This window comes from Haemaphysalis longicornis, unplaced genomic scaffold (genome assembly GCF_048455015.1).
Source record: "Haemaphysalis longicornis isolate Haplotype H1 unplaced genomic scaffold, Haemaphysalis longicornis Haplotype H1 scaffold_13, whole genome shotgun sequence".
Classification (NCBI taxonomy): domain Eukaryota; kingdom Metazoa; phylum Arthropoda; class Arachnida; order Ixodida; family Ixodidae; genus Haemaphysalis; species Haemaphysalis longicornis.
The window spans coordinates 13,059,443-13,083,838 of record NW_027526233.1 but is presented as its reverse complement, the minus strand read 5'-3'; the positions used below and the strand labels follow the sequence as shown (position 1 = coordinate 13,083,838).

The window sequence follows — 24,396 nt, the reverse complement described above, 5'->3', positions numbered from 1 at the left end:
ATGTTTGTAATATTCAATGTTTTGTAATATGGTAATATAAATCTTTCTCTGTGGACTTGTTTTTCCGGAAACCGAACTGTGCGTCGGATAAGATGTTTACTCTGTCTAAGAAGCTTGTTATTCTTGAAAGCAGTAATATTTCCATTCCTTTAGAGAAAACCGAGATAACTGATATTGGTCGACAAATTGATCTGTTATTCCTATCCCCATTTTTGTATAACACAGAGACCCTATTTTTCTTCATATCATCAGGAAATGTGCTACTTTCAAATGATAAATTGTAAATATGCGCGAGTACTGCGGCGACAATTTCTATGACATATTTTATGGGTTTGATCTGTTGATTATCGGTGTCTAGGGCTTTAGAGTTAGAAAGGTTCATAAATGTTGAATAAATTTCTTGTTGATCTGTAGGCTTAAGAAGCTTTTTTAATAAGGCAGAAAACTTGCTTAGGCAGTATAATAAGGCAGAAAACTCAGAAGCATGAAAACAGGGCATGAAGCCCCGTACGCTTTTGCGTAATAATGCATGGGATGGCATAAAAGAGGTTGCACGGCGAAAGTTTGGAGAAGCATCTGTAGATATTTTTCTAAAATAAACAGTTCCTGAGTAGATGAGCACGTCAAATGAACATAAACTAAAGTGTCCCGAGACCTCATCGTATCTTCAAAAATAGACTACAGCTTCTATACCCTGTCACGTAGAATGTTTCCCTCACTATTCAGTTAGCCATCATGCTTTCAGTGTCGTTTGCGAAAAGTATTGGTGCTCAATTAGGGAAGTCAACAACCTGCGGTGGTGGGCGCCCGAGCCTCAAGCAATTAACCCGGCAGGAAGCAGCTTAAGTCCCATAATTGGAATCCGCATAAGAAACAAGGTGCACAGCAGGTGGCTAAGAGAGCTTCCTATTTCCAGTTCTCCGCGCGCGCAGCGGGAGGAGGAGAAGAAGGAGAAGCACGGGGAGGAGTAATACTTCATTTAAAATGTTGCTATCCCCAAAGCGCACCTGGTTCGAACATAATTGCCCCGGAAATGTACTGGTTAGCGGACTCATCCACCCGTTCGCCTCGAGCCGCCGTTTATAATGCATGAAGAGTGCGTCGGTCTGGCCTTGTGTTTGAGCCACGCGGAATCCGCGAAGCAACGACGACTACTGGACTACTGGACACGGCTGCCCTGATGAGTGTTTATTTCACGCTAAGTTCGTGCCACGCGAGAGAAAATATGATATGGCTGCGATCGCCACACTTGGTGAATTGAAGGCACCGTGCTGAACGTCGCCAGCCGCGAGCCCGGGACGCCGCGCTTGATATTCGAAACGGTGCTTGTTGCTTCAAAAGCGGTTCGCCGCAGCCCTCGATGCTCGCTGCTGGGTGATGGGGTCTGGGAAACCGGAGTAGGTCGGCACACTGGCTGCTGGAGCATCTAAACGCGTATCGCATTCCGTTGGTGAAAAATCATAAAAGCCTAAGCCAAGCTCCTTGGCCAGAGAAACGCTGCCGTAGTCGGCCATGGCTCGTAGACAAAAAATCTAGCGCTGCCAGCGTTTGCGCTCTACGCCGCACTGGAGCTTTGTTCTTAACTGGTGACGCAATGGCTACGTCACAAAAAATGAAAGGGAAGCGGGTGGAAGAACATCAGCTTTATTTACTTATTTCTGAGCAAACAACGGATCGTTGCTTGTCGAACAAAAAAGCGAAGTCAGCTAAGAAACGTATGATCTTCCAGTTAAAACAAAATATCATTCAGCCTTTAGTGTCCCTTAAACCCCGCGGATGAAAATATAGGAAGAATATTTTTGATACCTCTAGTATCTGCGAAGGCGTAAGGGCGCTGCAAGCGCGTTGGTGTCTAAAGGTGTTGTAACGACTATTCGCCCCCGGTTTAGCGCAGGCACTACCCAAAGCCGACACCAAGACCGTATTATAGTGCTGTGGCGTCTGCAATGCTGGTATATCTCTCTATCGCCATGTCATGTCGCTAGCGTTCTAATTCTCAGCAACGTTTTCGCCTTCCCAACTTACTGAAAGTGATGAGGAGTTCAAAAATGTGTATTGTATACGTCCACAGATGGCTTCCGTGGTTTGAACCCCCTAATTAAAATTGGCCTTTGTCTCTATTCAGACCATAAGAGTAAAGCGCATGCATGGTGCGATTTCAATAGTACCTTGCCATTTTTGCTCTTTCGCAGAAGCTGGCCAAGGACAACAAAGCAGACCTGTCATCGGAAACTGCTGAAAACGGCCATGCCAACAACGGAGAGAGGCCGCAACCAGCACCGAGAATCCTCGTGGATGCCGGCACTGCCTCGGCTCGGGACTCACCTTCGCGCGAAGAGCGGTCACCAAGGCATCATGAGCGACCGCAGCTACCACGTCTCCACATCGGGCCGATGAGCTTTCCCCACTCAGCCGGGAAGGCGCTCGAAGCGGCGCCATCTTCTGAAGTCGAAGAACCCGCCCAGCCGGAGACTGCCGACCTGTCCAAGGGACCTTCGCCGCTGGACGAAGTGCTGCAGCTCACGACAACGGCTGCAGGAGACGTCGTCGCCGGCTCAAAGCAGCAGACGCCGCCACCCGTCAGCACGCCTCCAACGGATCCGAAAGGCGCCAACCTAGAACAGCGCCAGCAGCACCGAAGGCTGAACCGCAGGCCCTACCATCGGGACGTGTCCCTCACGCAGTTCGCGGTGGCCGATGACGACAACATCTCGGCGATGCAGCAGGTCACCAAGGGGGGCGCGGCCGCGATGACGCTGGCGTCCAAGTGGCAGGCGTCCTTCGACGACAGCGAGGAAACGGACCATGACGAGATGGACGAGAACGCACCGCTCACCTCGCCAGACCACAGAGTGGTCAAGCGAGACTCGTCGGGCTACGCGCTCGACAAGGTGGCCAAGAGTGCCGCAGCAGTGGACGACGAGAGGAGGAAGAGGCTCGAGGAAGGGCGCATGGTCATCCAGGAGGACGCCAAGCAGCCCGTGCGTCGGGCAGTCTCCCAGCCAGCTGAGCACCACATCACGCTGGCGGGCTTCCCTCTGCAGGGCCCCGTGCCGCTGGGGCTGCCGAGGGTCTGGAGCTGCCCATCGATGGCGCTGCATATTCGCTCGCACCTGCAGCCGCCCCTGAGGCAGCAGGCTTCATTCGACGACAATGTCTACGAGGTGGACGTGGCCCGCAACGTCGCTGCAAGACCGAGTGAGGAAGCCGAGGAGCGGAGGGCGTCCCTACCGTCAATCCATTTGCGGACACCGGATGATACGAAAGACACCGATTCGCGACGCCCTGAGGAGTCGGTCAGCCGCTCTGTGCAGAGGTCGGCGAGCGCTACGAACACGCCAGCGCCAAGGGGGATACTCAAGAAGCCAAGCATGGAAAGGTCGCCATCCTTGGGGAGCCGCCGTGAAGACTTCTCGGCTCCCGGACTTCCCCCGACGCCTCCGGAGCGGGTCTGGGCCGGGAACCATGTTCTGACGCGAATGCACTCGGACGAGCCTTCTATCTACTTCGACGCTCCCGCTGCACCTCTACCTCCTACTTCGCGCGAGGATCGCTGGTCGTTGGGCAACATTGAAGAGGCCGGACTCTGGCGGGCTCGGAGATCAGGAACGGACGCGGATGATGAAAACTCCAAAGACGAATACGAAACGCCACCTCGAGACGTGCACCATATGTCTGTGATCAGCCTGTGCGAGCTCCCAGAGGCGTTTCGGTTGATGGGACTCCACGACACGCCACCGAGCTCTCGGCGCGAGCTTGATGAGCGCCACAATAGGCCTGGATCGGTGAGTAACAAAATTAACTCTGCGATAAAGCAGCTTTACCAATGCTGGAAAAGCTATTGACGACCATTGGTAAGTGCTTCAATGTGTGGAGGTGAAAGATGAACGCGGTTACGCTAAAGGAATGACACTCCGAATCCTGCTGCGATTGTGTTCATGCACTGTTCTGCAGTTCTTGTGTGTATGATATATCGCGTACTGGTGGCGCGCACAAATAATTGGGGATGGTGAATGACAAAAGCAAAGATCCTCCATGTGGAATATGCATTTTTTTCAACTTACGAGAGCTGAGACACAAGTACAGTCTGGAAGCACGCCAAAATGAGCCTTATTTTTAAGGCCCGCACCCACCGCGCGCCGTCATCGCGCATCGTTACGGTAATTGATTTTTGAAAATTTTGTGAGAAGGTCTTTAAGGGTGTTCTACGCAATATTTTTCAACAAAGATCTCAATACCTTCTGGTCCTGCATACAGCTATGCCAAAAAATGTACCGTCGGAAACGCTTACATTAAGCAAGTTACGTCAGAGTATGTTAGCTTAGGCAGGCTTCGGTTGAGTTTGTTTAGGTTACCTTAGTTTTTGTTTGGTTGTGTTAGTTAGAATTTCATTATGTTCTGTTTGGTGTAGGAAATTAAAGGAGTTCATTTTGTAACGTGGTGGCAGGAGAGTTGAAGTAACCATGGCAATGAGGAAAGCGCTGAGCAGAATTTACATGCAGCCATAACTGAGACCGGGCTGGCTGCGCCCCGCACCGAGCTCCTTCCTTGTCGTAATTTGGTGGTGGGCTATGGCGGCGCCGGGATTGTCCTGTCCGGTGATCACCCCCCGGCCAATGACGCCCGCCCCGGTCTACGCCGAGGCCAGTTGGCGATTGAATATGGATGAGTGCTGCGATGAAAATTGCAGACGAATCGCTTGCCACCACGGATGACGATGATGGCGTGGATGATGCCTGGCCCAGCAACAGCAATGGATTCAGCCGCAACGAAGCGCCGAAGGTCCTGAAGCTACGTCGGATGAAGGGCGGAGGAACACATCTTCGGCTTGTCTGGGCATGGCTTTTCTCGGCTGGTCGTCAGTTCGATCTTCGGCTGGTTGTCAGTTTGGTCTTCTTCGGGCGGGAGACACGAGACGAGGGACAGCTTCGTGGTCTTGGCTGCGCTGGGGATTCCCAGTGCGACTTTGTTATCCTTGGCGGCTGCGTCCACGCCGATGCGATGCGATGCTGGGGCCAGGATGGGGATAATGACACGGGGCAATATTTATTCTTTCATATTTTACACTTTCCTGTATTATTAGCGGCCAATGCAACCCAACTGGTTGGCTGGGCTCCTCCTACATATCTCTTATCAATGGGACAGTGAAGTTATTTCTAAACATTGCAGGAGTACGAGCGCAAATTGTAGTCTGAAGTATCTCGGCTGTTTCAAGCACTTTCGTTGCGCTTATGCAAATTTATTTAGTAGAAAAATCAATTCAGAAGTGCTTTCCTCTCTGCATCCTCCGTGCCGATTTCCTATGGCGTTTCGTAAGACGTTCAAACGAGATGGCTTGACAGCGCTACTTCACGGCTCGCCAACCCAGCGGCAGGATTATTCGGGCCAGCGTTCGTTCTGCAGTCTGCGGGCTAGTCGGCGCAATTCATTCGCTCAGTTGAGATTAAGTCACGACACGTTTTTGCTTGGAAGGATGTGCCTTTACTTTGTTTGTAGGCTGTGTCAAGCTCCAAGTCCAAGGAGCTCCACACAACCGCACATGCGACGCTTCGCTGACTGGAACGTTAGAAGAAAATCCAAGGCCGATTGAAGACGGGAGAAGAGTCAGTGGAGTTAATATAGTCATTAAGGAATTTAAACCTAGCGAAAACTTTATTTATAGCGTAAATACAAGGAGCGAGTAGGCCAGGAGCACGACCACACATTTTCGATAGGGTTTCCGCTAAGGAATGGAGTGGCTAGAAATGAAATATTTGTGAGGATTTGGGGGGCGCTTAATGCACCAGCGTTATTCAAAAAATAGTTAGGCTGCTCAGAATGCTAAATCTATATAAAATGTGGTTGATCCCTCTTTCATGGGAATTGGTAAAATACGATAGGGAAATGTGGCTCCACAGGAGCAATTGAATGTTTATTGTGCATCGATATCAACTTGCACATCGCTATTTATGGTATGGCACCGCTGGACGCATCAACATTAAAGGGACACTGAAGTGAATTTGTCAAGCTCCCGTTTTTGCTTGCACTGCGTAGACTGGCTAAAATTAGCACACTTTTCATCGTTTATCCGGTTGACAAATCGGTAATTATTTTACAAAGCGCGAAAGAAGAAAAACTACCATGCGCGGTTTGCGGCGGCCGCACCAACTAAAGCTGTGACGTTAGGAGGAGCCGCACCGTGATTGGACGATGCCCAAGGTGAGCAACCAAACAAGGTTCGGTTTCGGTTTCGGTTCTGTAAAACACAACCGGTGGCGTTGTTGGATGGGCATTCTCAATAACTCAGTAATCATCGTACCGCGCTTCTGCCATTTTGTAAGCTGTAAAAATGCATAAAGATAAGCCTCCCAGGACGGCTTGGAATCGTAGCATTCACTAGCCGAGGCCTACGCAGTGCATGGACGCCCTCCGCGTACCCGCAGACGCCCAAATGTCATGCGCTTTTACCCCATATTTGGAGCTTGCCTCACTCATGCCTGTACCGTAAAAAGCGGGTTCGCACCAGGCCAAGGGTCTGTTCATTCTGGACTGTGCCCACTGCCCGCAAGCAGTCGGTGCTTATGGCAACAGCACGCCAACGAGAACTCGCTAGCGCGCCAGTGCCAGCCTGCGCGCGTTCTGTGAACTAGTTCGTGGAGCCATGAACGTTGCGGCCCAAAAAAAGGTGAACTCAATGTAGAAAACATCGGCAGAAAACGAAAAAGTTAACTTACAAAAAAAGAAAAGCAGGTACCCGCGGGGACTCGAACTCGTGGCTTGCAAAACACTTGCGGCAACATACCTAGCGCCTCAGAGCACTCGGCTACGGAACGGGCTCTTCTGACCTTGGTAATATAAGGTATATATTGTACAACAAGTTTACACTTTTATTTAGTTTTGGCATTTCAAGCAGCTTAGGTGACTATTTGTTGTATTGCGCTCGGGCAGTAAGCGTCCCCCGAGTTTCCACAATAGCTCAGGTCTAGCAATTGCATTTCGTAGACGGAAAAGCGTTCGCAGATGCGTAGTCGTGCTGCTGACCGCTGTGCTTGTTCGCCCAGCGCAAAAAAGTGCTTCCCGCACCCTATTTTTACGCTGTACGGTAAAAATATCAGTTGATTTTATTTCCTTAGTACCTATATTGACTTCGCTGACTCTTCTCCCGCCTTCAAGAGGCCTTGTATTTTCCTACTGGCGTACCAGTCAGCGAAGCGTCGCATGTGCGCTTGTGCAGCGCTTGTGTGAAGCGACCTTGACCTGGAGCTAGATACAGTGTACAAACTAACCAAGTAAAGAAAGGCCCATTCTTCCATTCACAAACGTGTCCTGGCTTCGTTTCAACTGAGTGAACGAATTGCGACGACCCGTCGGCGGCCGGCGGACGAAACGCTGGGCCGACTGACTCTGTCTGAAAGGCCGGGGAGCCGTGCAGTAGCGCCTAGCGCAGCCAATTGCGAGCTCGGCTCCTCTCGACGTCACACAAAAACGCCGCAGAAAATGGGCGAGCGTAAAGAGAGGAGGAACGCATTTTCGAATTAATTTTTCTACTAAATAAAATCGCGTAAACGCGCCCAGAGTGGTCGTAACATGGCCTGGGGACTCCGGACTACAATTTGCGCGAGTAATCCCGCAATGTTTACAAATCACTTCAGTGTCCCTTTAAACACTGGATTACACGCGCCGGAGCGTTGCGTGAATCTGACTGAAACCACAGGCGCTCGGAAACTGTGCGAACGAAACCGAACTGGTTGTCAGCGAATTGTTTCGTGAAGTCACGGTCCGCTGCAGTGAAATGAGCATGATTTGCGGCTCGGCAGCTGTCTTGTGGGTGTGCTTGGAGACCGAAGTCCTGCCGGCGGGTCGCTTCGGCAAAGGGGCGACCACTTCCGTCGTGCTCCGTGGCGTTTACGGTAGACGGTTGAGTTGCGAAGAGCTCACAGCCAATGACTGCAATTCACGCATGCGCGATGTAACTTCTGGGGTTCCCCAAGGCTCTGTCTTGGGCCTCTTGCTTTTCCTTATTTATATTAATGATCTTACTGACCACGTTTCCTCTTCAATTCGACTTTTCGCGGATGGCTGTGTAATCTATCGTAAAGTAACCAACCACATAGACTCTTCTTTACTAAAGTCTGACCTTAATAACGTATCCTCGTGGGGCAACAACTGGCTCCTGAGCTTCAACCCAAACAAGTGCAAATATATGAGGGTTTCTAACACTACTAATCGCCATAACCGGCTGAATACTTTCTTAACTCAACACAATTACACAACGTTCTCTCCTACAAATACCTTGGTGTTCACATAAGTAACGATCTACCATGGCATAAGCATACTGATTACATCACTAACAGCGCTAACCGCATGCTTGGCTTCATCCGTCGTAATTTTTCGCTAGCTCCAGTATGCTTGAAAGTGCGTCTTGATAAGACTGTTGTTAGAAGTAAGCTCGAGTATGCTTCAGCAATTTGAGACCCTCACCAGCTATCTCTTTCTTCCCAAATTGAATCGATTCAGAACCGCTCAGCTGGTTTTATCGTTTTCAACTGCTCCCGCACCGCCAGCGTATCTATTATTAAATCTAACCTGGGCTTTCTGACCTATCTATCAGAAGAAAAGTATCTCGCATCTGCCTCTTCCACAAAATCTACCTCACCAATCCTGATATTAAACACGACATTCTCTCACCACCTGCTTATATTCCTGAACGTATTGACCACAGATCTAAAGTTAGCTTGCCGAAACGTGTACTTCAATTGATCCTTACCAAGGACAGCCACCGAAGGGGACCACCTTCCCGCCTCCATCGCCAGCAACCCTGACCCGTTATCGTTCAAGACGGCCATATTAAACTTTGTGTAATGTTTACCCACTCCTCTCTGGAACGTCCTTCGAGGCATGGAGTATTGTAATAAATAAATAAATAAATAAATAAATAAATAAATAAATAAATAAATAAATACGAGACGCAGAGTTCACGGCCCGCAGCAGTAGCACCAACTATCGGCGCTTATAAGTGTCACAATGCACTACTTCGCTTCACCTCTCCTAGACGACAGCACCAACCGAATAGAGATTCTTGTAAAACACGATATAAGGCGCGTACGTAGAGCTAAACAGGCGAGTCTTTGCCCAGATGGCAGAGCGTCTCCCACCTGCCGTTGCGGCCAGAGTGATCGTGGTCTCGAAACCGAGCGCCGCCGAGTCGGTAGGACTTTTTCTGGCGATGTCATTTCCGTGACGGATATGACGCCGGTGACGTCTTGTTGTACGCGGAATAAAACACTTTATTGTTAAAATGCAGACAGGCAATACAATATATAACTTCTACTGTAAAAGCGCGTTTATTCGTATCGCAGGGCACCATAAAATTGTTTGAATTAAGCGGACCTCGAATTAGCGGGCGGATGCTAGAATTAATAGAGATCGCACTACACTGCTCGGGCAGAGCCATAGAGATAATATACTGACTCTAGAGGGAAAGCGCGCCGCTGAGCCAATGCATTGGAACCGTACGACACATAGTGGCAGACATGATACAACGATTTGAAGGTTGCCAGCTGAGCTTTTGATTACTGAAAACGGCGAAAGCGATGGGTTGTAATCTGGCAACGTGCTACTGTGACGTTTCCGCGTCCGGCTAGCGAAGCATGCCGGGATTAATTGTAACATGGCGGACCGCTGGCCAAGCGGATTTTGTTTAGGCGGCGTCGACAGCATTGCGTAGTTTATCTCCTGTGGGTAGGTAACCGACGTGTTTTCGGTTTAGCGTGTGACTTATATGTACTGAGACTATTTGAGCAAGATGTGGCAACGCTCACACAACGCTCGCGCAAGCTCGAATCCGACTGATCGCATGCGGGAGGATGCCAAGGGATCAGCTGATCCGTACTGGGGCGCACAGAAAAATGAATCTCCGTCATGATCTCCGTGCGTTTTTGCGCTGTGCCGCTTTATTTGCAATTCTGTGACTTTTTGCGAGGCGCTCAATGCTTTTCAAACGAAGTGAAGTGAACTGTGGCTTTAGCTGAATGTGAAACCTTTATGACACACACACACACACAAAAAAAAACGTTATCGCATGGGCCAACGCTGATATTGCCGGTGAGTCGCGGCCCCTTGAAGCACCGGAACGAAAGAGCGCGGTCGATCGCGGGCCAACGGAGTGGCAGAATGCATGCCAAGGGAGTATGCGAAATACAGTCAGCGGCGTGTCCCGTTTTCTTTTCGGTCTGTATTCGTCAAGTTATAGCTGCTTTCCACCACTTCAAAAGGAAAGCTTGCGGGACTGAATGGGCAGTGATTGGCCGCACAGAGCGCGCTAGGAGAGAACATGAACTTATTGTGAGTGATTAAAAAAGAAACCGCATTTCATTACCTATTTTTTCGCTCTACCTTCCCGAACGTTTGTGCAAAAGTTCGAAGCACGGAGAGCTGTAAGAAGTACCATGAATAAAACAACGGGAACCGAACGATTATAAAGCTCCTTTTATTTCTCTTCCAACGGGAACGATCGCTGGCTGCCACTCCGTAGCCTGTAGTGAACTTGCGGTAGTCAAGGTCAGATCGGAATCGCTGTTCCGGCGTCAGTTCAGGGGCAATAGATAGGGTGCTTAACGTGAAGAAATGAATGACAGCCTCGCAAGCGCCCGCGGAGGCACTTCCTCAGCGCGTATATCCGAGTTTTACCAGTTGCACACGTTTTGCACGCACGCAGATCTGAGCTGGAGACTGCACACACACGCACACACACACACACACACACACACACACTGCGCAAGGCAGGCGGAAGGGCCTTGCCAATCGAAACCAAAACTATACTACGCAATTACTTTATGTTCGCTAATTTGAGCTTAATTACACTAAAAGTTTTTAATACAGCTAGTGTTAATTACTGAGGCAAATATTTGTAACAATTTTGCTTCAGTCCTTTGTTTTAGTTAAATAATTAAAGAACAACTTTTTAGAAGGCTGAATACAATTGAACTGGCAACCATGGGAATTGTATCATGTCAGCGCCCACGATTCGTACGGTCTCGGAGCTCGCTTTATCCCCCTGGGCAGAGCACGCCGCGCAGGCTACAGCTGAGCTTGTTGCGCACGCTTCACGATCGCAGGTCCAGGCCAGCCGCCGCGGCCACGGAGCTGCGGCACAGAGAAAACATGCAACGGCATGCGCCGGAGCCGGGAAATAACGGCGCTTTTGCTGATGGCGCAAGCTTGTCATGTGCACCGTTGGTGCTTGGTTCTTACACAGGCAATGTGGCAGGTGTGCCTTACGGGCTTTATTTATGCTCGTGGAGAGCTGCAAAACTTGCGCGGATGCTTGCGAACTGAAATTTGTTGAATGTCAGTAGACGCTAAGAACGTAAAAACTTGAAGGTACAAATAAAACTTTTCCGAATTTGGAACAGATTGCCAATTGCTGCACTATTGCTCGTATTTCGGCAATTTTCTATAGTTCTTTTTTTTTCATAGTTCCCGCTATTTGGAAGTTTTACCACAGTGTTTGTGGCCTTTGCGTACGGTAAACGCTAAATTTGTGCGTCACGCTACGTAAACACCGCTAAAAGAGTTTTAGTAGTGTGTCTCATCAGATTTGCGTAGCAACATGCTAATGCTTACGGCGCCATCTGTCGAATGTTTTGCGAAATGACTCCCCGTCTGCTCTGCCAGCGGAGTGCTTCTACATTTTACGACTATCCAAACAAGTGTATACAAACGATTTCCAGTTAGCATTGAATCCAGCACGGCCATAAAACGACATAATTATTCTCTTACCTGTATACGTTCAATAAAGAAAGAGTTGAAGCCCCGTGGCACTTCCATCGTGGAATCGCACAGAATTCCCTGAACAGAATGCCCAGACTTGGCGCATACATTTTATTCAACTTCAAAACCATCCAGAGACGCGTTTTATACGAACACAACGTCACAACATGCGTTGCAAGTCTGAACCGCGATTGACAGCTGATCGGGGTTCAGACTCTTCTCCGTTCTAAACTCGGCACTCACCTTGGCGCGGTTTGCGGGGACGAACAGCAAGTCACTAAACTCTGACGCGCAAGCCGAGAAGGCTTTGAGACACGCACACTGCACATACCCGATGCAAGGTTGTGTCGTACGTCGCTCGAGAAAGATAATCCAGAGCATGGGAAGCACTGTCGACCCGCAGAAGCACAACGTCGCATTTCGTCGCGAAACGAACACGTCCACAGCTTCGGTCGCTGGCTTGGCTGCACAGCTTCGTTCAGTCAGTTAGCGATGCCACGACGATACAAAGCTGCGCGGGGGCGACGTGCTAACCACTCGATGTAGTTTAAAATACAGGAGCAAAGAACTTGGTCCATCGGAGGCAAATTACTGTCCACAGACGACCACAGAACCGTGGATGGTTGTCGCGCTACTTGCTGATGTGGGGAACGCAAGCGGACTCACGTATGCACGCTCTTTTGCTGAAATTGCGTCCGCTCGTCTTCCGTCCGCTAAACGCAGTAGCGGCGTAGCGTACCGTCCATGCGCAGTGCGAACGACTAAAAAAATAGTGCCCGCTAACTGTTCGCGTACCGTTGAGTACGTTATTCTAAAATTATCCATTATCTCCTTGCGTAGCTGTGGCCAGCGCAGTTGACAGCAAGTGTGACACGCATATTTTTTTTTTGTGTTTCACCTCATTGAAGATGCTCCGATTTAGGCCATTCGTTTTGAGATAACTATATCTAATTTTTTTAGAACTTGTATTCCACCAATCCTTTTCTTGGCCGCTGTTACGGAGGGCCGTCTCCGCCAAGATGAAACAATTTAAGTAGCCCAAATGTATGCCCTCTCAGTGTGGCGGTCGTTGTTGCACATCTTCTGGATGCCAAGAACAGTTCCTTGCTAATCCGTCCTGTCGAATAGAAGCTTTAGAATAGCTTATCTTACATTGTCTTCTTACGCATTTTTACGCGCAAGCTAAACGCACTACTCTGAGAATTGCTTATTTTTATGTACATAATTTTGATTCTGTCGCATGTTCTCTCCCCCCTCCCGCACTCACAAGCTGCTACGCTTACTGAATGCTAGGGTACACTGCACTACCCTAAATGCCCAAAGTTGCAGGAATATCCCCCAGAATCCCTTTAGCACGGCTCAAATTACCTTCGGATCTCTCCATTTCGCTCCTATTTAATTTGGAAACCCAAATACAATCCTTCTACCGCATTTTTTCTGGGCATCAGCTCTATCGGGGAAACGCCAAGCTCTAACGAACACTTGCATTGCAGTAAACGCCAGTGCAGTGAAGCAATAAACGGTAGGTTACCCGTCTTGTCAGTAGGAAACCTGCTTGCTTCGTGTTGCCACTCGCGGGACAGGATCTTGAGCTGTCGGGGGAAACACGGCATTCTTCAAATGAGAAAAGAGCTATAGGAAGAAGAGAAAAACTAGCTCCTCATGGTGGACCCAGAAGTCAGCATCATGAACACCAACTTGTCACGTGCACTGTATAACCTCTTCGGAAAATTAACACATCCATGGGATGTAGAGCACCGTGGGGATGAGTGTTAGAGTAGTAGTACCAAACGAAGGGGTACAGCCATATAACCCGATAAAAGTCTGGTGACGCATTAGAACTTTTGAAGGAAGGTGCTTTCACATTATGGAGAATGGTTAGTAATCATGTGGCAACAGACCAAAAAAAAATTGTGTCCTCACCATGCTCAAACTGTCTCACTCTGGCGTGACTATCAACAGGTTGGAAGCAGCGGTGCTGACGAGATTCCCTCGCGCATACCCGTTGCGAGACGTAGCATCCTGGCCAGGCGCCGACCGAAGTCCATGATCGAGCAGGGCTCATTGGAAGCCTCCCGTGGGGAGGTCCAGCGTAGCAACTCCGCTGGCCTCGTGGTGAACGGCCGGGGAATCCGCCATCCCGGTGAACGATGGGGCGGAATCCTCCAAGTGCCCGTGGTGGTTCAGGTAAGGGCACGAAGTATACATGACTATGCTTTTCACGAACTGGTACGCACACGCTTTAGAACTTGCGATACTACAATACACCAATTAAGAGAGCGCATGTAACAGTCCCCGGTATCCCTAATGGGCACTGTTCTACGGTTTCTTCATTCGGGAACTGAGGCATACGAGGTTACGGATGGACATGAACAAAAAATGTCTCTAGTAAAATGGCATTTGCGCGAGTCTAACCCGCCGCGATTGTAACCTGTGTATAAAATGAAACACGCGGAAACAACAAAACACGTTGGCCGCAATTCTTCCACACATGGAATATTGCCGCTTATAGACGTCTCAAATTTGAACAAAACTTTTTAATGAACCGTCATTAGCACACGCTGTAGGCAGCTAGAGCCCTTTTGGGAAGCTTTACACTTAAAAATAGGGCCCTTTGTTGTCGACAATAGCGAACACACGATTCCTGGACGCCCTATACACGGGCCGCTGACGGTTCCTTGCATCGCCTCCACAATGATTATTTTGCGTTTAAACGAAGACTCAAGCATTCATTAAGCCGCTTCGTTTCGGTTTATAGTTGGTGGTTTAGGTTTTGAGGTATTTCAGTTCGGAGTCCGATTTTAACGCCGGGGTATTATTCAATACCAATTTTCTTTAAAGAAACCTGCACGTTAGAATTGTGAAAATGCGGTATTTGCCGAGCATTTTCGTCTTACGTGCGTTACACACGGGGGTCGGTCGTCCGCCCCGTGACGGTGGAACTACGGCTGTGTGATTAGGGAAATAAGGCCAAGGGGAAAAGGGAACGCCAATGCCGGAGGCAGACACGACTGGTTTGTTAAGGCTGAACACCTGGAGAAGTTTGGAAGGCCGCACATCGCTGTACACGCCAGGATTAGTAGCACACACTTCACACTGGGGTACGACGAAAACACAATTACGGATCACTCCGATTCGAGGTGTTGCTGCTGTAAACATATCCCGTGCTACGCGATGTCTGAGCATAACAAGTCGCTTTGGATGCCACTCCAACTTAACCCACCGCATGCTATGGGATGAGTACAGTTTTGCTGGATCACACTGGATTCGTTTTTTGTATCAGTGATATGATGACACGAAGGAACTGGAAGTGACCAACGCTTTAAGCCACATGAGCAATCGGTGTTGTCCTGGGGGCATTTATTTTTGGTATTCTATGCTAATTTGTAGCTACGTCTTTCATAAAAATTTTCTTGTGTACACTGGTATCGAAGCACACATCCCTTTCTCGGGCTCTCCTATTGAGTTAAAGTGTATAAAACGCAAGATTTGAAACGTTTGGATTGCTTTCTCCTCGTGTAGAAATTTAATACAAACACCCCTGGACATAGGTTTCGATAAGTAAATGCAAGAAGAGGTAAGGAGACGTAAAATCAGACAACAGAGCAGAGACCAGAGATGGCAACACAGGTGTTTTGTCCCTTTTTTTCGTCTTCCAATTTCTTTCGCGCTTTGTGAATTACAAACTTAGAGCGCTGTCTCATTTGTGTCATAACTTCAGCCTGCTTTTTATGCGGCAATTTTTTTTAAGGCTTACTGCCTCAGATCGCCGCCAGGGGCTGTCACCACGTGACCCCTTTATGTAAGCACTGAGACAGAGCAATGCAGGAAAAAAGACGCAGATGAACAATGTTAAGGTGGACCAGTGATTGCGTTCACGCCTTTCACTCAAGAATTGGCGCAGGAGCGTCTAGGGATACACAAATGAGATATAAACATTTTGATAACGCTAATTACATAAGTGATAACAATGTGAGTCGCAAAAACATGATCAAAATAAATATCCCCTTTTTTTTGGACTTTTTAACGCGCTTATGTCTGTGCCGTAGTAACCGAGAAAAGATCAAAAATAAGCAAAATGCAACAAATTATGCTAATAATTACATTACGAGTTTCGGATTGGTGAAATCATGCATTCCGAAGAGCATCATGCCGATTGCTTAGGTGCCCTGTAATAAAGATTAATGCACCATTTTGATGGTCACATTTGTAGGCTGCGAATATTGACTGAACATAAGTGGACTCAAAATATCGAAGTGCGAATATGGACTAATGCTTGCTGCGCCCAGACAGTGCGAGGGCGCCCGACAAAAACACTCTTTAAAGAGAAAATGCCCGAGTGTTTCTTTTTTGCTGAACGTCAAATTTGACGGATGTTGGCGACTGCCACGCTTACCTTTGCTACGGTGTACTGTGGTTCTGGTGTCAAGCACGTCAGCTGCGTCGGAGATCGTCAACGTGTTCGCGTGGCTAGGGAAGGGTAGAGCGTTTCTTTCACGACATTCTACATGGTTAGATAAAAGCACCTCTTTTCTCTTTTTTGCCTTCGTGTTTAGTTACCTCCCACTTGTCCTTTTTGTGCCGTGTACCAAACACAGTTACGAATTTACCGTCCATCGGTATCCTCCGCTTTCCTCCAGATGACGCCCACCATTGGCGTGGAAGACGGTGACGAGTGTGGTGGGCGCAGCGGTAGCGCTGAGTCTCGCATACCGCGGCCACGAGTGCGGCAGAGGACGCCCCCCTCGGGACCCCGGCTGTCCGTGGTGCCGCTGAGTCATTCCGCTTCCGCGCCCATGGTGCCCGACAACGCCGGCCACTGGAGGCACGAAGCCCCGCACCCCCCGCCCGGGAACCCGCCGCCAAACCACTGTGTGCCAGCGCGGTGAGTGACCTGGAAGGCGGTATGGGTCACGACGTGGCCTTTGCAGCAGCAATGCCGCGTTTGCTTGAATACCCATCACTGTCGTGGCGCAGTATGAATTCACATTTTTTCCAAATGAAACGACGTTGTTACGGCTATGCATTCGTATTTTTCTTGTGAGCTAGCATAAACGCTCAGCGCCGAACCCAACTTCACACTACCAGCGCTATGTCTCGCCATTTTTAACACCAGAGCAGTTTTAGGTCGAACCTCTTTGTAAGTTTGGTGCAGGTCGTCAGCAACGCAAGGGGCTCGCAGAAACCGGTTTCGCAATCCACAATAGAGGGCGGAGTCTTCTCGTGGAGCCACTAAATAATGTATGCAAAAGAATAACGACTCAGACGCACGGCGGCAGCCAGTTTGGTGCCTAACGTCAGAGTTGCCAGCTTTATTCGACCTATTGCGGCCGACATTGACGGGCGGAATTGGTCCGGGCGCCGCTTGGCAACCATGACAGCTGCGTTTCCTTTTTGAAGATTTCGAGCCTGCACGCCGGTGCGGCAGGGTCAAGCTCGGTTACGCTAGCGTAGCAGTATTGGTTCTCGTTTACGCTAAAGCCACTAAATAAGCTACGCTACTAGTGGCTGTAGGTTATGTTTGGCCACAGTCATTCTTTCACAGCGAGAAGAGAAGCAAGCGTTTTCCTCTGTTCGTCTGGTTAAAACAGTCCGGTACAGAGCAGCACGGCATCGCTACTCTGTCTGGGGCTTAAAAACTCACTCTCAACATACCATACTGCCATAGTGCGTTCTAAAAATCACGATTTATCGAAGAAAACGGGGCCGCGGAAACACAGAGGCACCAAAATGTCAGCGCCCATCGGTTTTCCGGGGTAAACAAATGTCACGTGACGCGCCACGACCAATTCCCGCTGTCGGCAGCATACAACAATGACAGCAAAGAGTGCCGATATTCTGAAACCTGATCTAGTGGCTCTAGTGGAGATTGGTTCTTCTCCCTCGCGTTAGTAGGCGAAGATGGCGTCTCCCGTCGCTGACATTTTCCTGCAGTTTGTTTCGCGCGAATAGCAGTGTTTGCGCGACAACGGCACTGCCGTTCTGGGGCGAGCGTCCCTTGATGTTCAAGCCGACACAAGAGAACCGCAGCTCTGCCCCTTCATCTCAGCTGATTTCACACAGGGTGGAAGTGGGCTTACTTTCCGTTTCTCAGTTTCTTCTCTTTTGTTGTTCTCCAGGAGGCGCCGGTACCGGCCCCTGTCCCCCAGTGACCTCCAGATGACCGGCAGCGAATCTTCGCGAGGCAACTCCCCGGACTGACGTCTCTGTCTGGGCGTCGTCCCGTCAGCGCTGTGAACAATGTGCGTGTCTGGTGACTGCCGAGACAAACTGGAGCGTGCGTGTACCGGCTCTTCATGCAACCAAGGCTGGGCGGCCTCTTCCTGTGCCCCTGCTCCCTGCCGCTGTGCCACCACGTTTCCTTTCTAGTCAGCCGTGCGCCTGGAAGCACACCTTAAGGAGTGTCCTCGCGGCAAATTGAACAACACTGAGCTAGAGACTTGGGACAAGCGTTGAAGGAAGCGGTTGACCATTCTACACCACGCGTCCGTGTTTTGTGTTGCTCCTGTTGCTCCTATCTCCTTCCTCAGAAACTTGTTCACTGGAGAAGAAATTTATGAAGCTTCGTTACGTTTCGAGACAATCGTGCCGTGCCCCTGTATTCATATTTTTTGCTTGGATGCCGACATGAAGCGTCCGCAGTATCGACCTTGATGAAGCGCGTTAAAATGATGTTTTGCAGATATTTTAAAGACAGCAGCACTCTGCACTGAAATGACTGAACTTCTGCCTTTGCTAGCTCCAATCTGCCCATCTCCTGAAGCAGTATACGCTGTCTGCCTTGCTTGCTTTAAGGGGACGCAATTTATCTCCCAGTACTAGGAGCACCCACACGCCAAAAGTTGCCAAAAACTTCCCGTTCTCGCAGTGCTGCAGTTTCACGGTGTTTTGAAGTAAAGCATCCGCGATTTATCTTGGTATGAATCAGGAGTCAGAGCTGTTTACACTGTAGAAGTTCGTTATTGTCATCTGAGCTCTCACGGGAGCATGCTTTCTAACTTCTCAACCTCAGCGTGATGAACTGCACTAAAATACTATTTGTGGATCTCAATAAAATAGATTTGGGGAAAATTTGAAAAGGCGCTTGGAATTTCTCATTTTTTTCTACTTCGTGAGAACTGTATTTTTCCGCGTGAATTTTAGGTGTTGTCGGAAATGCTTATTTTTGACGCGGCTATATGACTACCCCCAAAATGTTGCCCTACGCCGTTTGGAACGTTATTTGTAAACTTTGAAAAAAAAAAAAAAGATGCGGGAAGGAGGAAAATCCACAATACAGGTGGCTGACATTGCTGATGCAGATCGCGGTGTTGTTGGTTCTGCGCTGCAATCTGCGTCGTTGGCGTTCATAACGATTTTGTTGCAAATATGCCTTCTTTCGATTTACACCTGACATGATGTTGGATATGTCCTTTGTGCAGCTATAAAAGAAATGCTGCTCAATTTGCAATAACTGCAAACATTCAGGGTTAAAATCTACCCTAAGCGGCCAGACGACAGCATTAACACGGTCAGCTAATTGAATGTCAACCAGAAAACAGAGAGACACTCAATCATCTATTTTACCGCAAGGGCACTGTAGACCATCTTCAAGGTTAATTGCATCGCTAGTTCTCATTACAGAGTGGTGGTGGCGTGGCTTTAGCCAGTGGTATAGCTGGAGGGAAAACACCTCAAACGAAGGACTGACATATAAACCTCCTATATCTGCGTCTTCGTATTATATTCCATCGCAGGAACACAATTACAAAAAGGCGTACCCATTAGCCCAGACCAGCATTTTGTTGATTCCCGGAAAATGATCCATAAATGGAATAAATTAGAAATTTAGCAGAGTTTCCTTTGTGGCACCTTTTGTTCTTATCAACAGAAAATAGGTAGAGCGCGAGCAATGTTCACCACCGCCGCTATACCTCGAGAGACCCCAGCAAGGCGATGTCTTCTCCTTAATAGCTTTTACGTGGTCCTGATCTGCGTCGTCCCTGCAACATTTTGCCTGAGAATATGTCATGACTTCTCCACCTCTCCTCCTATTATTCTGTGGCCGCACGTTCACTGGCGTTTTGCACCAACTTTGAATAACGCCTCTTCAATAAATTTTCTCTGGAGACGGTGGGCAGACCGTGCGTCACAAAAAGTTCCACTCCAGACGGCGGAAAGATATCTCGGTGGGCCTCGACACAATCTCTTGAGCCATTTTGGCATTTGAGCACGGGGACGACCGGGACAATGTGAAACATTCGCTTTTTACGCTTTACAATGGGGCTTGGTGATGTTGCCTGCAGGCTCTGTAGTAGAGCGTGATGCGGCCGCACTTTATTAACGCCGTTTTCATCTCGCCTAATAGTGTTACTTGGTTGCTGGTTCGTGGTACTGCCCTTCGTGCCAACTATTCTTTCTCTTGCTCCGACAGAATTATTCGGCAGTGATTGTAAGGCGGGATTTTTTCTAATCATTGTATCAATACTCCATCAACAACGGTGGTAAGTGCAGCACAGTGACGTAGTACTTGAAATAGAACAAAAGAAATCGTGTATATTTGTATATGTATCTGCTCACCTTATCCCTCTTTCGAGATGAACCTCTAAATCGCGTATTCAAGCTTGAACTTTCAAGGCTCAATGGTAAATTATCGAGTACTACTTCGCATTTTCTTGTAGAATTAGCCGCCGTCTGTAAAACCGCACCCAAAAACTGGCAACATCAGACATCGGGCAGTCTCACAAAACATGCCACGCTTATACCTATAAAGAAACCGCAAAAAGCTTTCTTAAGCGACGTCAAATTCATCTTCGGTAGCGACAAAATTGCTCATAAACATCATAAAGAAGCAAACTTTTTTAGTGTAGAGTTATTCTGATAGCCTCATGTACATCTCACACTTCTGCCAGTTGTATGGATGCATGACAGAGAGAGTGAATGTGGGATGAACTGAAGGCTACGCAGCACAAATGCAGTGTTTGCATTTTGTGCTGCTCTAACTTTGTTCTATATTTTATCACAAATCAGTGATTCTTTGTATGCGGCCACTCAAGCCGGTGGGAGAGGTGTTGACGGTCAGTGAAAATCTACTGTGGTGGTTCAATAATGAAATAAGAATTAAAAATCACCACCCCGCAGAGATAAGTAGCGGAACGGCACTAGTAATTTTCGAGTTGCTAGACCCCTCTTAATCAAAACACCTTGATAAAATTTTTATGCTGCTTGCGTTCCTTCTACCAGAATAAGGGATCCTTCGTAAACCTTACATCTTTTCTATGCAAGGGTGCTAAGTTGATGTACCGTCTCCAGATACCACTACGTTCGCCAATCTTCGTTATAGCTGGGCACTGTTCTGAGAAAGTTGTTTAGTTGGCGTAGGAAGAAGTTGCTATGCAGATAAATTTGATAACAAACGTTGCACAACTTCTCAAGGAGTCCTATGATGCTCTAGATTGACGTGTTCTGTAACGTCGAATTACAAATAAATATTCGTTTTCACGGAAATATTGGCCGCTTATGCTTCAATCCGTATGCGTAACTCCAAGGGAAAACACTCCACCCTGTTTTAGTTGGTACAAGTGTGCTATATTTTGAGCCGTGGCCACGTATTATCCTATTCGTGAAATAGTGTGACTGAAATTAACCTTTCCCTTGCCTTATAAAGTTGAGTACATGGATTTTAGCGCTTTCCACGAAGTCGTTCTGCCACCAAGAATTCCACGAATAACTCATCTATTGTTAGACCTCTCCCAACTTTGTGATGTAGAAACGAGATAATAATGCCAGACTTTCTTCATTACAAAACTTAGAACAGATCTAGTCATAGCGTCTTCAAGAGCAAATCAGACCCTTCGTCCCAGCCCGCGAGACACAGCTACAAAAAGTTTTAATGGAGGGTGAGCAGTTTCTGTTTCATAGGGTTCCTTTGTACGTGCGCGACTCCCGGCAGTTAGAGCTGCTTGTGGAAAGTTTGCAGTTACTTGCCCCGCCTGAAATATACAGGACGTAACTTCCGCCGCGCGGAGGCCTTCACTGAACACTTTCTGCTTTGTCAGCATGAACACTTCATAAAAGCTCATCATACTTCGCTCCTCATTGTGGGCTGATATGTACATTTATGTAATCCTAGCAATGTCTCAATTATTTGCATGCTTTTTCCCCACATTTGCTCCATAACTCTGTTAAGTTTCCATTTCATTTTAGATTGACTTACCTTCGGTAAGCGTTCCTGCAAAGTGATAATTTGTTTTTCTTATGGGCAGAATTCCAAGACACATTTTTAACTTTAACCTAAATCGTGCTTCACTCAATGCTGGTATTTTTAGTAGAAATAATGAATAATACACAGAAGTATAGGAAACAGGCGTGCATAGTAAGTTTCGCTCTGAATAAGATTTCACATTTGTCACAAACATGGAACGTGTTAGAAGAAACGAAACGCTGTGTACAGAGTTTTTGTTTAATGAGACCGCTTAACAAGGATAGATGTGTAATTAGAAACTGCACTCTAAGTGGTTTGGTAGGTGGCTCCTGTGCTGGCTATTTTGTCAATCTATGACCTTACTGTGCTCCTAATATTGTCACCCGTAATATTTTGAAAAATCTATTGGCTGGTCGCCTAGTTATACCGCTTAGCAACGAAAAAACACACCATTAATTTTACTTTGCGCAAATAGCCTTTCAGGAGCCTGTAATAATAGAGAATAAATCGTTACTTAAAAGATATCTCTTTAAGTGAAAATGTTCCGTGCGCTACGCGAGGGGATTGCTTTCATAAAAGCTGTTCAATTTCCGGCCAAAATAAATTCATTGTCAACCGTGAATTGTGTAGTTTTAAGATCTTGCACGTAATTTTGCACGCTACAAAAGTAATTAAAATTTATTTAACTTCCCCTGAAGTTGATAAATGCCAATGGTCAGGTAGAGTATGCATTCTAAAATTGAGATACTTTCTGAAATTTCTACGTTGCGTAGTTTATTTTGCAATCAGAAATTCTAATGGATTTCATGACTGACATAACGGTAGTAAAAATGCAAACAAATCACAAAATAATAACTGCCACATATTGCAGCCGTGTGGATTTCGTTGCAAATTCATTTTTCATTGCTCTTCGCAAAAAATAGAATACGCGTAACCATAAAACAACACGGTCGCCTAGTGCAAAAATTATTCAGTTACTGATACTTCAAAATAGTGTTTTCTCTGCGCTGCGAAGTTCCTTCTGTATTCTGTCCGGTGACGGTTTCGGTGACGGTGTCGGGCACTTCAATCGGCCACGGTATCTCAGAAGCTTGTTTGTGTGAGGACTCCCCAGAAAATGACTCGTTTTTGAATTTTCACTCTGAATTTCAATATTCTCCCGATTTCCACGGTTTCAAGAATATATGTTAGGTGTTCCCCCTTTCTTGGGATAAGAAAAGCAACATGTGAGTCGAATACGCCGTACACTTCGTTTTTTTTTTGTTTTGAAGCATGCAGAGTTCCGGGTGTTAGATCATTTATTTTCATGCCTTTTTCAATTATCCAATGTAAACGATAGCAATCTATAGCACACTACACTGATAAATTATTGATACCTTTGGGTGAATTTGTAATTCCAAGTTCACTGAAGTTTGGTTGCCCTTTTAGTTGTACGCTTGAGCTTCAGGCAGCTGTCGCATGTACATAACGATCATGTATATAAAATGTTTTTTGATATCGTTTCACCTCAACTCATAATATTAAAGCGGGCGGCTTTGCATGTAGATAGTAGTAAGCAAGAGGTCAGCTGCGGGTTTAACTTATTTTTATTTCCTATCGTCCGCTGTTCAACGCAAGAAGATACTAATCAACACATTATGCACCACATTGATAGTAATGTCGTCGGATACAAGGTGTTTGTTGGGCACGACAAATAGTGAGCATCGCAAGTGCGTGAGACGTTTTGACGCAATATATTTGTTGTTCTGTGTGAGATTTTGCTGTATATTGTGGCCACGTTTTATTCTGCGGTATTGTATGAGAAACGGCACAGTTTGCTTTGCTTTTAAAGTTGCCCAGACCCGCGTCCGCTGGGCTGCATAAAGAAAAACACTATAAGCAAATATCTATTAGTGCAAAACTGAATTCGCGAAAGAGACTTCCCAGAACTTTTTCTGAGGACAGAGAGCAACACGACAGATGTTATTTTTGGTGGATGTGAGCGTGGGCTGAATGAATGCGTTTCCAACAGTACCAGTCATGTAATAGAAGAGAATAAATGATGTTTTGAAGATCAAACACTTTCCCAAGTTGTATACAGAGATTGCCCGCTTTCAACCGCGTAGCTAAAACCACAATGTGGCCGGTAAGTGTTTTGTTTATCAGTTCCGGTGCAGTAAGCTGGAGTCCTCCCGTATGGATCATGCAAACGTTTCAAGAGCACCTTAGCCTTCCCTAGTGCTCCGGGAGAAATCTTGTGTCCATTTGATGGTAGTTTGATCTCAATATGGTCGCGAGCGTTCATCGTTTGTATTATTCATGGTTATACGGTTTGGGAAAAGCCGCATTTTAATTTTTCGCTCTGTCTGAGATGAACTTTAGGATGGACACACTTGTGCTGTCTGTTACACCAATTTTGTGTTCAAAATATATAATTCGCATTCACGGGCTTCACTCTGACGGAAGCGTGTCTGATAGAGATG

General features: G+C 47.4%; 1 protein-coding gene across 2 annotated transcripts in view; it reads left to right on the top strand.

The window, feature by feature from the left end:
* Positions 1-23,994, top strand: part of Asator (tau-tubulin kinase asator) — a 237,581-nt gene extending 213,587 nt beyond the window's left edge. For both annotated transcript variants that reach the window (XM_077694763.1, XM_077694764.1), the window contains exons 10-13: positions 2,193-3,785; positions 13,714-13,938; positions 16,392-16,636; positions 17,871-23,994. In XM_077694763.1, the coding sequence (XP_077550889.1) occupies positions 2,193-3,785; positions 13,714-13,938; positions 16,392-16,636; positions 17,871-17,952 (2,145 nt within the window). In that variant the 3' untranslated portion in view covers positions 17,953-23,994. The remainder of the gene's footprint in view (positions 1-2,192; positions 3,786-13,713; positions 13,939-16,391; positions 16,637-17,870) is intronic.
* Positions 23,995-24,396: the final 402 nt, after the last annotated feature.